Source organism: Sebastes umbrosus, chromosome 18 (genome assembly GCF_015220745.1).
Source record: "Sebastes umbrosus isolate fSebUmb1 chromosome 18, fSebUmb1.pri, whole genome shotgun sequence".
Classification (NCBI taxonomy): domain Eukaryota; kingdom Metazoa; phylum Chordata; class Actinopteri; order Perciformes; family Sebastidae; genus Sebastes; species Sebastes umbrosus.
Genome location: NC_051286.1, coordinates 2,563,040 through 2,576,128, shown reverse-complemented (window position 1 = coordinate 2,576,128; position 13,089 = coordinate 2,563,040). Strand labels below are relative to the sequence as shown.

General features: G+C 41.9%; 1 protein-coding gene across 1 annotated transcript in view; it reads right to left on the bottom strand.

The window, feature by feature from the left end:
• vta1 (vesicle (multivesicular body) trafficking 1) overlaps positions 1-13,089 on the bottom strand; it is a 62,524-nt gene that overhangs the window by 6,877 nt on the left and 42,558 nt on the right. Inside the window, exons 6-7 of the mRNA XM_037750469.1 lie at positions 11,065-11,316; positions 7,708-7,782 (exon numbers count right to left, since the gene is read on the bottom strand). Coding sequence (XP_037606397.1) covers positions 7,708-7,782; positions 11,065-11,316 — 327 coding nt within the window. The remainder of the gene's footprint in view (positions 1-7,707; positions 7,783-11,064; positions 11,317-13,089) is intronic.

Genomic DNA, 13,089 nt, shown 5'->3' with positions numbered 1-13,089 from the left:
ACTGTTTGAAACTTCTTCTCGTATAAATCATTGCGGGTCGGTGTCCCATGCGTGTGTCTACGCTGTTCAGACTCAGACTCCAACACAAACTACTACTAAATACTTGACAAATCTCCCTTTAAGGTACATTTAGAACAGCTGAAAAATGTGTGATTAATTTGTGATTGATCGCATTTAACTATTCTAATGCACTGACAGCCCTACTTTATATGAACATTTGTAATTGTCCTCTTAACTCTCACTAACCTGTGGTGAGTCATTACAATAAAAACTTTATTTAAACTCAGAAAATTCTAATAGATCCAAGTGGAGATCTAAAAGTTTGTAAGGATCCCAAACATGTCACGCTGAAGAATGTGTAATATTTCCATTTCATGGAAAGATTTATTCATAACAAAATATGGAGTTCTACCCATAGTTGATGTGTAGCTACAACAAAACTGTCACTCGGCTCTCCTTTGTGATGTTTGTTCACTGGTTAAACTGGGAAGTCTCTGGTGTATTTTGGGGTGAACCCACCGCAGCAGGCAGCAGAGGAGATCAATCTGAACCTCCTCTCACCCAGTTAACGTCTAGCACATGAAATAATAATGACAGCAGGTTATTCTTCTACTTTAATGTTGACATGGTGGGACCCCATGAAGGACCCCTGCAGGTCCCTGGACCCCATGAAGGACCCCTGCAGGTCCCTGGACCCCATGAAGGACCTCTGCAGGTCCCTGGACCCCACTTAGAGAGCCAGTGAAGACCGGAGGACCAGAGCACCAGATAATGTCTCTCTTGGCTTTACTAACGCTCATAAAACACGCTCTACTCTTTAAAACGTCCCGGAGAAGAACAGGAAAAAATGATTGAATAATGTTGCACCATATGCCCCTAATCCCTCGGCTGATTTCTCTGCTCCGCCAAAACAGCAAATATGCTGACTGCATCCTCCCAACGATGGGAAGAGGTAGAGAGGAGGAGGAGGAGGAGGAGGAGGAGGAGGAGGAGGAGGAGGAGAAGGAGGAGATGGAGGAGGAGGAGGAGGAGGAGGAGGAGAAGGAGGAGGAAGAGGAGAAGGAGATGGAGGAGGAGGAGGAGGAGGAGGAGGAGATGAAGGAGGGGGAGGAGGAGGAGGAGGAAGAGGAGGAGGGGAAATAGTGGAAAAATGAGGAGAGAAAGTCAGTAAAGAAATGGGAGAGCTCCAGAGACCACAGCGCTTTAGAGAGGCCGTTTAAAAAAGGTGGAAGTGATAAAAATTAATCTGAACAGTCATCTAAAGACCACATCATCATTAAAGATAGAAAGAATAAAATAACTGAGTTGACAATCAGCTTTTGTAAAGAGAAATAATAAACAGAATGATCAACCCGGTCTCACAGGAAGGCGTCCCAATATCACGACATTACACGGACATTCTGCGTGTCATTTGTACGCCACGGAAACGGTTAGGTTGAGGGAAAACATCACGGTTGGGCTTAAAATAAGTACGTAAACTAAGTAAAACACGTACAGAAACAACTATGGAAAACACGTCACAAACGGCAACAAAAAACACGTGACAAATGTCACCAATGTAACCTATTAAACGGCTGTGTTGAATACTCGATTCCGATTGGTCAATTATGGCGTTCTACGGTCTGTTATAAAGAATTAACAGACCGTAGAACGCCAACAGACCGTTGCTATGTATAACAGACTGTTGCTATGTATAGCAGACTGTTGCTATGTATAGCAGACTGTTGCTATGTATAACAGACCGTTGCAATGTATAGCAGACCGTTGCTATGTATAGCCAGCCGTTGATATGTATAGCAGACCGTTGCTATGTATAACAGACCGTTGCTATATACAACAGACCGTTGCTATGTATAACAGACTGTTGCTATGTATAGCAGACCGTTGCTATGTATAACAGACCGTTGCTATGTATAGCAGACCGTTGTTATGTATAGCAGACCGTTGTTATGTATAGCAGACCGTTGCTATGTATAGCAGACCGTTGTTATGTATGACAGACCGTTGTTATGTAAAACAGACCGTTGCTATGTATAGCCGACCGTTGCTATGTATAGCCGACCGTTGCTATGTGTAGCAGACCGTTGTTATGTATAGCAGACCGTTGCTATGTATAGCAGACCGTTGCTATGTATAACAGACCGTTGTTATGTATAGCAGACCGTTGTTATGTATAGCAGACCGTTGCTATGTATAGCAGACCGTTGCTATGTATAACAGACCGTTGTTATGTATAACAGACCGTTGTTATGTATAACAGACCGTTGTTATGTATAACAGACCGTTGCTATGTATAACAGACCGTTGTTATGTATAGCAGACCGTTGCTATGTATAGCAGACCATTGCTATGTATAGCAGACCATTGCTATGTATAGCAGACCGTTGCTATGGGCGCAGCTCAGATGTCGGACTCTGGCAGACTGTTTGTGTTAAATTATTGATTTCTTAAGTAAATCGCCGTGTAATAAACGGGATAATGTACAGCTGGCGGGTAAAATAATTAACTAAAAGGTGTTTATTTCACAACAATGACCGGCTCGCTGTACATTTATCCCTTACTTCCGTCTCCTGGTTAAAAGTCCTGTGTTTGTTGGACCCATCCACCCGCCCACCATAAGTGGTCTTTCTTGCTTTTTATTCTACGTCACTAACTCTTACCGTAGCATTTATACATGGATGCGTTTACACTGCAGTCACTAGAGGATACATGGCGTACAAATCAATAGAAGGCGTACTTATTGCACGCTAAACGCCTTGTGCATTATCGTGGCATTTATACGCCTTTTCGTGCGAACGGGCTGGGACATTAGTCGGAAAACGCACACAAAATGAGGGATAACTTTACATAAGATATCATAGGAATCGTTGTATGAGGAGATGCTGGTGTTTTATAGATAAATGACTGTGGTGTAGGTCTGATGGAAACTTAATGCTGGTCTTTCTTCCTGATATTTTCGATTAAAAAGGGACATATCTGACAGTTTGGTTGATCTACTTTCTTTGTTACTCAACCAACTCATTTTGGTTCTGATGGTATCTTTAATATCACTGAATATTTGATCTGTCTATCTCTCTGCACCTTCATGCATAGTGGGAGCAGAACAGCTAGTGCCATGAATATAAACATTCAATACAAGTATCTGTAGGGTAGACTCATCGTTTCAAAAAGAACAACCTGTTGTTAATATAAAGTATCTCCGTACCTTCACAGCAGTCTGGCAGTCCAACAATGTAATAAATGTTTAAAAACTTTACGCCCAAATTCATCAAAAGTAGTTGTAATTTAGGCGACTGACGCTCTGATTAAGGTATTAAACGTATTTTCTGTTCTGTCGCTCTGCATTACGTCACACGTGGACAAGAAGAGGAAACCGAAGACAGGACTGCTGACCGAGTGAATTAAAAAGTTTCATGGCTCATGAATAGGAAATGCAGAACAGATATCCACATGCTTTCTGGGTCATTTGCTTCTTTCTTGTTCAGGCTGTTTGACATGTTTTAATGTTTTTCTTCATTTATCTGCATGGTCGGAGGCTTAATGCGTTTCTCAAATAGGCCTTTTCATTTTTAATTTCAACAGCGATCGGACGAGAGTGTAATTGCCTGAGTCATGCGGGCGCGCCTGGATTCACCCCGTGAGCAGAAATAAAAAGAGATTTTTCTTTTTTCTTTCGGTGACTTGGCAGTTCAGACTGAATGAAATCCTGAAAAGAGGTTGAATTATTCATTTCACCTACTTATCCAGTTAAAGGTTCTGCTGAGTGTGCATACTAATCTTTATAGGAAAATAAAGCGGATCCACATGTATCTCAGATCCACTGTATCGGCAATATTCAGCTCAAGAACTGCACTGTGGTTTTAAAATAATTTCTCCATGACAGGCTGACTAAGCGGCGTGCTTAGTCTTTATTGAAACTTGGTAATTAACTTTAAAACAGTTACTATATGGTAAATGGACTGCATTCACATACAGCGATGGCGGCAGGACGCCGGTTCGTCAGGAGCAGTTTTTAGGGTCCAAAAAAACGCAGCGGCCTGCGGCGGAAAAACTGGAACAGATCAACTTTTTGGATGGGCGTAACACCAAGGGGCATGACACCAAGGGGCGTGATACCAAGGGACGTGACAGCAAGGGACGAGACACCGAGGGACGTGACACCAAGGGGCATGATACCAAGGGGCTGGTCCAACAAACACTTGACCAAGTACTTTTGTTGCATTTTGGTTTTGTTTAGTTTCAATTGACAACGTTAACCACGTGTTTAAAACTGTTTAAAACTGTTTAAAACTGTTTAAAACTGTTTAAAACTGCAACCATAATCTGGGAGAAAATAGGTTTCCCTCTAAACGTAGTTTGGTTATAAAGTTTAGCTGTATGGGAATATAAAGTTGTGGGAGACAGGGTTGCTATAGCAGGGTTTAAGAATGCACTTGTGCAAGATTATTAAATCTAACAGAGAAACTAAATCAGTAACTTAACCCGGTGTCTGGTGCGTGTTAATGTGTCGCGGTAGTTGTTGACAGAGCAAACAGTGAATATGGGAAAAGGATGGAGCTTTGCGATCAGACTGTAAGCTCTCCACCTCTCTCTTTCTCAGTGTCTCTCTGCGGTTGACCACCAGCAGCTAATGATAGTCTAGACAGAGGCGAAGTGGCGGTGGTGTGGTTGTAATGATAGGTTCGATGGCAGACAGATGACAGATGGTGCAGGGACCATCGCCGTCACCGCCATCTCCTGCAGTGTCACTTCTTCAGCGATTATTTTTCATCTTCAGCAGAGCAGAGAGAGGAGTATTCCTATGAAGGCTGTTGTGTTGTACTGCTTGGTAAAGGAAGCTGTTATCATGTTATCATCTCTTCTCTAGAGAATATAAATGGGCAAAGTGGCCTTCTAGCCAACATACACTTTGGTGTTTTTCCACCAAAATTTGCGTGTATATGCTGATTTTGAAAACCTGCTAAATAAAGGCGATGGACTCCTTTCCCATCGTCAGTAGACGAGTAGCCTTTCTATTTGTTTTTTTTTCCCGGCGTGTCTCATTCGAAGTCACGAACGTGCTGAAAAACAGTGAAAATGTTACAGTGAATTCTTCTTTTTTATATCCGTTACTTCAGTCTCTCTAATTTGGGACGATGTTCGAGCGCTGCTTGGACGGAGACGGACAGAATTTGTGGGCGATTCGTAGCGTGGCACTGGAAAAGGGGTCCAAAATTAGAGTGATGCAACAGTTTACCAAGCCCACAGTTCAGTTTGTATGGCCGCGACAGTTTCTTAGCGTAAGATTTAGGGTAAGTTTGGAGCGTTATTTAACCTCCTTCCCGACAAGCTAGTATAACATGGTTGGTACCGATGGATTCCTCAGGTTTTCTAGCTTCATATGCTGCCAGTATCTTAGCTCGCTACACCCCTTATGTATTGGACCAAAGACTGTTTGGAAGAGAAAAGCAGCACCGCTCCGTAACATCACTCTACCATTGTGTTTTTATATATAATAGTCTTCTCTGGTCAAATTAACTCACTGCATCAAGTCAATTAAACTTTTATTCGTATATTAATAATTGAGGAAAAGTTCTGAGTCAGAACAGTTGGATCAGGTAGCTCGTGTTTCAATGAGTCAGGTGCATTTGATCATATTGCCTGCTGTTTCTGGTTGCAGGTGAAGGATGTGAAGACGGAGTAAACAGTTTCTGATACTCAGGTAACAACAGATACAGATGATCTCAGCTGAATCTGCTGAATCTAATTAGATTCCATGAGAGATTCAGAAGGATTTGATTCTGGTTTCAGAGTCGATCGAACCCCCGACCCTTCAACAGGAACACATTTTAAATCCAGCTCCAGTTTCTGTCTCCTTTACTCTCCTCTCTGCCCTCCGTCCTCCTCACACACACTTTGAAAACATCACAGAGTCAAAGATACCGAGTGACCTCAAATATCTTCAAAGATGGACTTCAAAGACCAGTCAGGACGGACCGGAGACGTGTGTCTTCTACCAACTACGCTAAATACTGATGTCCTGAAATGCTAAATACATAAATTGTGCATGAAAAAGTGGGGAGATGTTAAAGTGTCCTCCACAGAAACGGCAGAACGGTGACTCTGAAACATCAACGGAAAGTCATTTATGACACAGTTAACAGCCTGCGGCTAAAGCTGCCAGCTAAAGGGAGAGTTCAGGTGTTTCTCAGTGTGGTTGTATGAGGTACTTCCCCATAGTAAGTGCATTACCTACAGTAGATGGACCTCAAAAAGTCAATATCAGTTTATGTGTGCTATATGTAGAATATTTGTACTGCTTTACCTCGCTGTCAGACAGCCCTTTCTGACGGGGAACTGAAGCCGGTATCTATGCTCTCTTCAAAGCCACCAGACTCCATTCATAAAAACAGTAATTAAACCTCTCAGAACACAGGAGTTGTGTTCGATCGGTTAGTTTGTTTGTGTTATTGTGTGACTTTGATGAATCCGAACAAACCCTTTAAAAACACCAAAGTCCAGGGTGACGACTTTGACCAAAAGTCCAAAGTAGGGATGCACCGATACCACTTTTTTTCAGACCAAATACAAGTCCAAGTACTTTTGGGTACTCGCCGATACCGATTACCGATACGAGTACTTCTCTGTGCCAAAAGAGACAGCCAGCTGGAGGGTGTGAGCGACACACGGCAGGCTGGGGAGTCCCGCATACGAGGCGGTGCGCCGCCACCGGCTCTAGGTCGGCTTGGAAAGGCTCGGGGCGAAGGTGCTTCCCGGGGCCGTGGACAAAGTGCTCGCTGCGCCCTCTCTCCCCGCCGGTGAGGGATGCGTCCCCTGCTCCCGGTGCGGACTCTCGACGTAAAAGGTGCCAGGAGTCTGTGGTGATGTCGGCAACCTACCGGACCCGTCTTGAAACGCGGACCAAGGAGTCTAACGTATGCACGAGTCAGAGGGTGCAAGCAAAACCCATCGGCGCAATGAAAGTGAGGACTGGTGCGCACCGGCTGAAGTGGGATCCCGGCCCCGCGGGGTCGGGCGCACCACCGGTCTCACCCGCACCGTCAGCTGTAAAGTAGAATCGTAGCCGTTTTGCAATACATGAGCACAGTATCAGACCCGATACCCGATACTGGTATCGGTATCGGTGCATCCCTATAGTCACATTTGAGAAGCTGGAATTTGAGGGGAAAACTGTATTTCTGTGTGCAGAAAGTGTATTTCATCTTTAAGCAAAATACAAATGTAATCAAATAAAAAGGTTAAATGGTGAGAAAACAAACATAAAGAGAGGTAAAAGTTTAATGAAGGATAATAAAATATTTTAAAGCTGGATTCAAAAGCAGTTTGGGCTCAGTCTCAGGAATTTATTCTTCACATTTTTGTGTTTTTACTGCAGTAACAGGCTGATCCCACATGCACCACAGATGCCTAAAGAAATGTATGAAATGTGTTTTGGCTCTAAAGTACGGAGGAATTATTTGATGACAAGCAGCAGTATTTTAAAATCTAATATATAGCAGACTGGAGACCACTGCCCAGATCAGACAGCTGCTGCGGTATATAGTATAGTATAGTATAGTATAGTATAGTATAGTATAGTATATATAGTACTACATGTAGTAAATTAACCTTTTCTTTATAGCAGCTACGAGCTGCAGCTCTATGATCAGTTTTAGGGAATTAAATAGAAAGACAGCAGGAAAGAGAGAAAGGAAAATGTGCTCTTACCTTGCTGCTGGGCGTTGAGCAGTGTGGGATCAACAATGGGCACTGTTCTGGGAACAGGCACTGGTTGCACCGGTTCTGTTGGTCAATAAAAACACTTCTGAATATCAGAAACACTAAAAGAAACACTGAATAATAAAAACTCTATAATGAGTCTTTATATGTATATAAATAGTCACTTAGAGGTTTGATTAGATTTAGATTTTATTTATTTACACATAAAAAAGTACAAATTGAAATCAGATAAACAACAAATGTGATGGAGAGGTACATAATACCCTGAAAGGGGCTCTCCAGTGCAAACCTTTATCGATTTTAAAAAGAGAATAAAATATTAAAAAGGATGGTAAAGAGAGAGAGAAGAAAAAATAACACACACTAGCAGACATCCGTATATCTAAATAGACAAAGTATTATATTATTATAGTATTATATAGTAAGCAATTTACAGAGATAATCCATAAGGAAAACAGTGGGGAGATAAAAACAAACCTTTAACAGCTTTCTTAAATTGTTCTGGTGCCATCTTTTAAATATGAGATGGCAGAGCGTTCCATATCACTGAACCTCGGTGAATTAAACCAAACTGTAACGGAGATGTTTGACACATAGGAGGTCTGAGTTTGAAGTTATTTTGAGTCAAATAATTGTGGATTTGTTGATTAAAGGAATACAGTTCATGGAAATATGAGGGAAGGGCCCCGTTCAAAGAGCTGTACGGAAATCAAGCGATCTGAAGTTGGTAACTTGATAAACACGGAAGATGCTGGACTGGAAAAATAAAGGCTGAGATGAATGAGTTTGATGAACACAGTTAATAATTCTTAATGCTCGTTTCTGAGGACGAAAAATAGGGACGAGTTAAGGAAAGAATAATGTTCCCAGCGAATGAAAGTGAAGAGAAAAATGGAAACTTCAGAACCCCTCAAACATAAATAAAACAAACATGTTGAACTTCAGTGTTTCAGCTGTTTGTTTCTGTATTAAATGTCTGATTTATTCTAATATTAAAGGAAAAGGAGTTTGAACTGAAATCAGCCACATGTGTGAACACACACATCCTCTTCTGTCGTTCTCACACACTGACGCCAACACACACTGCATCGAGTTGCTCCCTGTTGTGATCAATAACAGTCCTTCACTATCAGCAACACACACAGGGAGTGACTGGACGAGCACCAAGGTCAACCTCTGTCGCTCATTTCATTTAATCACCTCTTCCTCACCGCAGGAACATGAGATTAAATGCCAGCCACGCAATATATGTGTGTGTGTGTGCAATCACCATAAATGATGTTTAATGTGTGTTGAGCACACACACTTTGTCTCGAGCTCCGTCGCTCCACATGGGAAACGAAAACAAGACTCTCTCTCAGCATACACACTCATGAGGAGGCGACTTGAGAAACGTAGTTACAGAAACATTTAGTCTTTACACTCTGATTGTTGTAGTCTGAGTAACATGATGTCATATCCGTTCCGTATCCGTCAACCAAAACAAACCGCAGCGAGCCGAAACGAAAAAGAAGTAAACGTTGGAGGGTCAGCGTGGATCCGACCTGCACCCTCACATGTTAAATCCAGTGTGGTAAACACTACACATCCAGTAAAGGATGGAAACACTTTGGGTTTCACACATTGACAGGAAAAGCAGAGCTAGACAGAGCAGAGCTAAAGCTGCATGCTAACTCTGTCACGGACAGGAAACGTTATTGTATGGCGGTAACGTGGCGGTCGAGCCAGCCGTCGCTCTCGTCTCCGTGGTCAAATGGGCCGACGCTACGACTGTAGAGCACCCAGATACTGACATTTATGTTAAATGCATTCAAACATTTGGAGCTGACCATGGATGGATAAAGAGAAGGGAGCTGACGGGAGAGCTAGAGACCACCTTGGAGAAGTTAGAGGAAGTAGACACGTGGGACTACGTCCGCTTTTCAAAATAAGAAAATTGTATATACAAAATACATCTATGGAAATAAGATTGATGGATTATATTCACTAGAAGTATAAAACATTATGTGCCCCTTACAAATTAAAAAGAAAATACCATTAATCTGTGAGGGAAATGTCTTTATTCTTTGATTTTTGGGTTGCTGGATAATAAATAACTCCTGACAAAGACTGATATATTTGACTTCAGGACATCTCTGACTACATACATGCTGAAAATCAAACATTTTTACTGTATTCATTTAGATATTTTCCAAAGTAAAAGTCCCTAGAAGTGTATGATTCAACTTTTTCCCATGGTCTAGTGTTAAAAAAGTTAACAAAAATCGCAATAACTTACAATACCGAATCGCAATACTTAAAAATCGCAATACATATCGAATCAGTACCCAAGTATAGTGAAAGTGAATCAGGAGATAGGTGCATCGTCTCAGCCCTACTAAGGTAAGAAGAAGGTTTAATTTCTCTTACAAATCTGAGCCTAAGCACTTTTAGTGGACGTAAACTGACGGTACCAGGTTGCCCCAAATGATTACATTACAGCTTGTTTAGCGGCTGCAGCGTTCTCCCTCAACTCTGGACTAATTTCAAGTGTAAAGTGTTGTCCGCATTAATCACATAGACACAAAAACATGGGAAAATAAGGTTGAAAAGTACCAAAGTTATCCTATAAATCTAACATACAACTCACCCTCCCAATAATTACAACTCTGACCTCAGATAAGATCCTAATATCCTCAGTTCCCCTCATTGTTTCTGTCCTCATGAGGACACTAGTTGAGGAGTGTGTGAGGGAGTCTCTCAGGGAGGTGAGTGTGTTTGTGTTATTGGACGTAGTGCCAGCAGACTGTCGGTGTTATCAGGGGGAATTAGTGAGAAAGAGGGATTTCAACACAAATGATAAGAAGGTTTCAGCTTAGAAAATAATGGGACGCTGGGAACACTATTATTACCATTATTATAATGCATCACTGGGTTTGATTATTATTATTATTATTATCATCACAGACCCGCCCTTCTTTCCAGTAAATACATCACAGCTGGACTTGGCTCTCTTTACTGAAGGATTGATGAAGTCCATCCAATGAGGCCAACTCCGATCAGTTACTGGGATAAGTGAAACCTCTTTCTGACGTCTATGTGGCTACTTCATCATCATAACTCGGTTTCATCCATATGCATAATATCCATGAACACTTTAATGTAACTTTTCCAACTTTTTAGTTGTAAATTTCAGAGAGTGCAGACCTCCGCCAAGGTGCCTGACTTTAAAAACTAAAATCTAATGGATTGTTCATTGTGCCACACCGGTCTGCAGGTATTTGGACACATTAAAATGTTGACCTGATGGTGGCGCTAGATGATTAAAGACCTTGTGTAGATACAAGAAGACTCTCTGCTTCCTACCTGTGGGTGGAGGCAGCTCGGCTGGAGTGTTGGCCGGTGCGTGGGCCCCTGGTGGGATGTGGATGTTATTGAAGTTGGTGGTGGGGGGACCCGACGGCCCCGATCCCGGACCGGGAGTAAAGCCGATGCCTGGGGCGGAACCCGGATCCAAACCCTGGTTCTGGTCGTCGAAGGACCCTGAGGGAGGCCCTCCCCTGAAGGAACCCCCTTGAGAGAAGCCTTGACCTGAGAAACCTTCAGCTCCATACTCATCTGCCAGAGAGCAAACACAAGACAAGAACATGGTTTAGATTGTTTCTAGTTTCACTACCTGCTGACGATATGATGTTATTCAGGGTGAGTTTTCAAGCTAGAGTGAAGGTATCATATGAAATCACATGATATTATGTCCGTACTGGGGTCCCTAAACAGTCTTGAATTCCATAAATTGGATATCACTGTGAAGCTGAGACTCTTGTGGATCCAATGAGCCCAACTGTATTCATGTGTGATGATATTAGTCCCCATAGGAGACATTTCATTGTAGTGAGACCATTTTCTTTGTTACTTGACATCACTGTATAAAATGACCTGTGGTGACCTCTAGGATAATCACAGCCTCGTGAACTTTACAGCCACAAACTAGAGACCTAGAGCATTCAGAGGATGGATGGCTTTCCTAGATAGAATGACAATAAGGGGGTCTTGCAGAAATCTCCAAATGTGAAAAGTTTTTGATCCCAAATCACAGCATGGCTTTTTCTATGGTGTTCTTCAAGGTCTTGGTGTCTCAGTGTGGTATTTTGGAGGGATTATTGACCATTTTTATCAATTCTCCAGTGGTAAAAAAAAGGTTAAATTTAGCACCAAATCTGTGTAACAAATGGAATCAACCCAAAAATTGCTGCAACAATTTATGAGACATAATAAAGCATGGGGATGACCATCATATACTTCTATCGCAATGTTCTAAACCCTTATATGACTAGACCAACTTGACACACAGTGCTGAGCTGCACCTCAAATTAATCTTCATGTTCCCAGCTTTCAGATGAAGTAAACCACTAGCCCTCTAAAAAAAGGGTGGAATATAAGGGGTTAAAATGAAAAGAGGTGCTAAACTGTAGAAAATGCTGCTACAGAAGGGACTGAACGGAGGAGTTTAAACCTTTCGGCCTCGCCTGGCTTGAGTCACACACCAAAAATCAGGTGACGGGGAATTAAAAAAAAGGAGTTTTAGGTTAAATGATTAGAATTCATGAGAATGAGATTAAACTGAGCGGACAAAAAATGTGTAAATCACATTCATAGATGTGCAGTCAGAAATTGGTTTTAGATGAAAAATGGGGCATGAAGCAGGAACTTTGTCAGCGTTTTAACAGCGTGCAGCAGGACTGCTGATGACTTATTATCATATTAATGTCGTTCTCATCATTCCTGAATTATGGACATAAGATCTATATAATATATACTTATGTTAAGAGTTAAATTCTGGATGGTAATCACAGTTATGTTTAATTTAAGATTAAGATTTAACTAACATAATGAATGGAAGATCTCGGAGAAGAGAAAGAGAGAAAGTAGTGCTTCAAAACGAAGCAATGGTTCGAAACACAACGCTGTCTTGCTGTTTTTAGATCTTCCTTAAAAAGAAACGAGAAAAGAAAGAAAAGGAATGTCCCGTGGTGTTTTCATCCTCCGAAACATGAGCCTCACGCTGAACGCTCAGCAGCCACACCTCGCACGAAGAAAACATCTCTGGACAAGCCGAAGATATTTTGACAGATTAAACAGGTTTGCAGACTGCGGCATGTATTTGACACCGTGTTGAGCTCCGACCTCTGTCATTACTGCATTACAGGCAGGAAGAGGAGATCTGACACTTAGCAAACGCCCGCTGTCATTAAACCGTCAAAACTGTGTTTATCCAGAGAAAGTTAAGCTTCACGTTCTCTTCGATGGTGTCACATCTGGACACAAAACAGACATGAGACTTTGAGGTTTGTTAAATCAAAGGGACATTACATCAGTGTCTTTATGAATCTG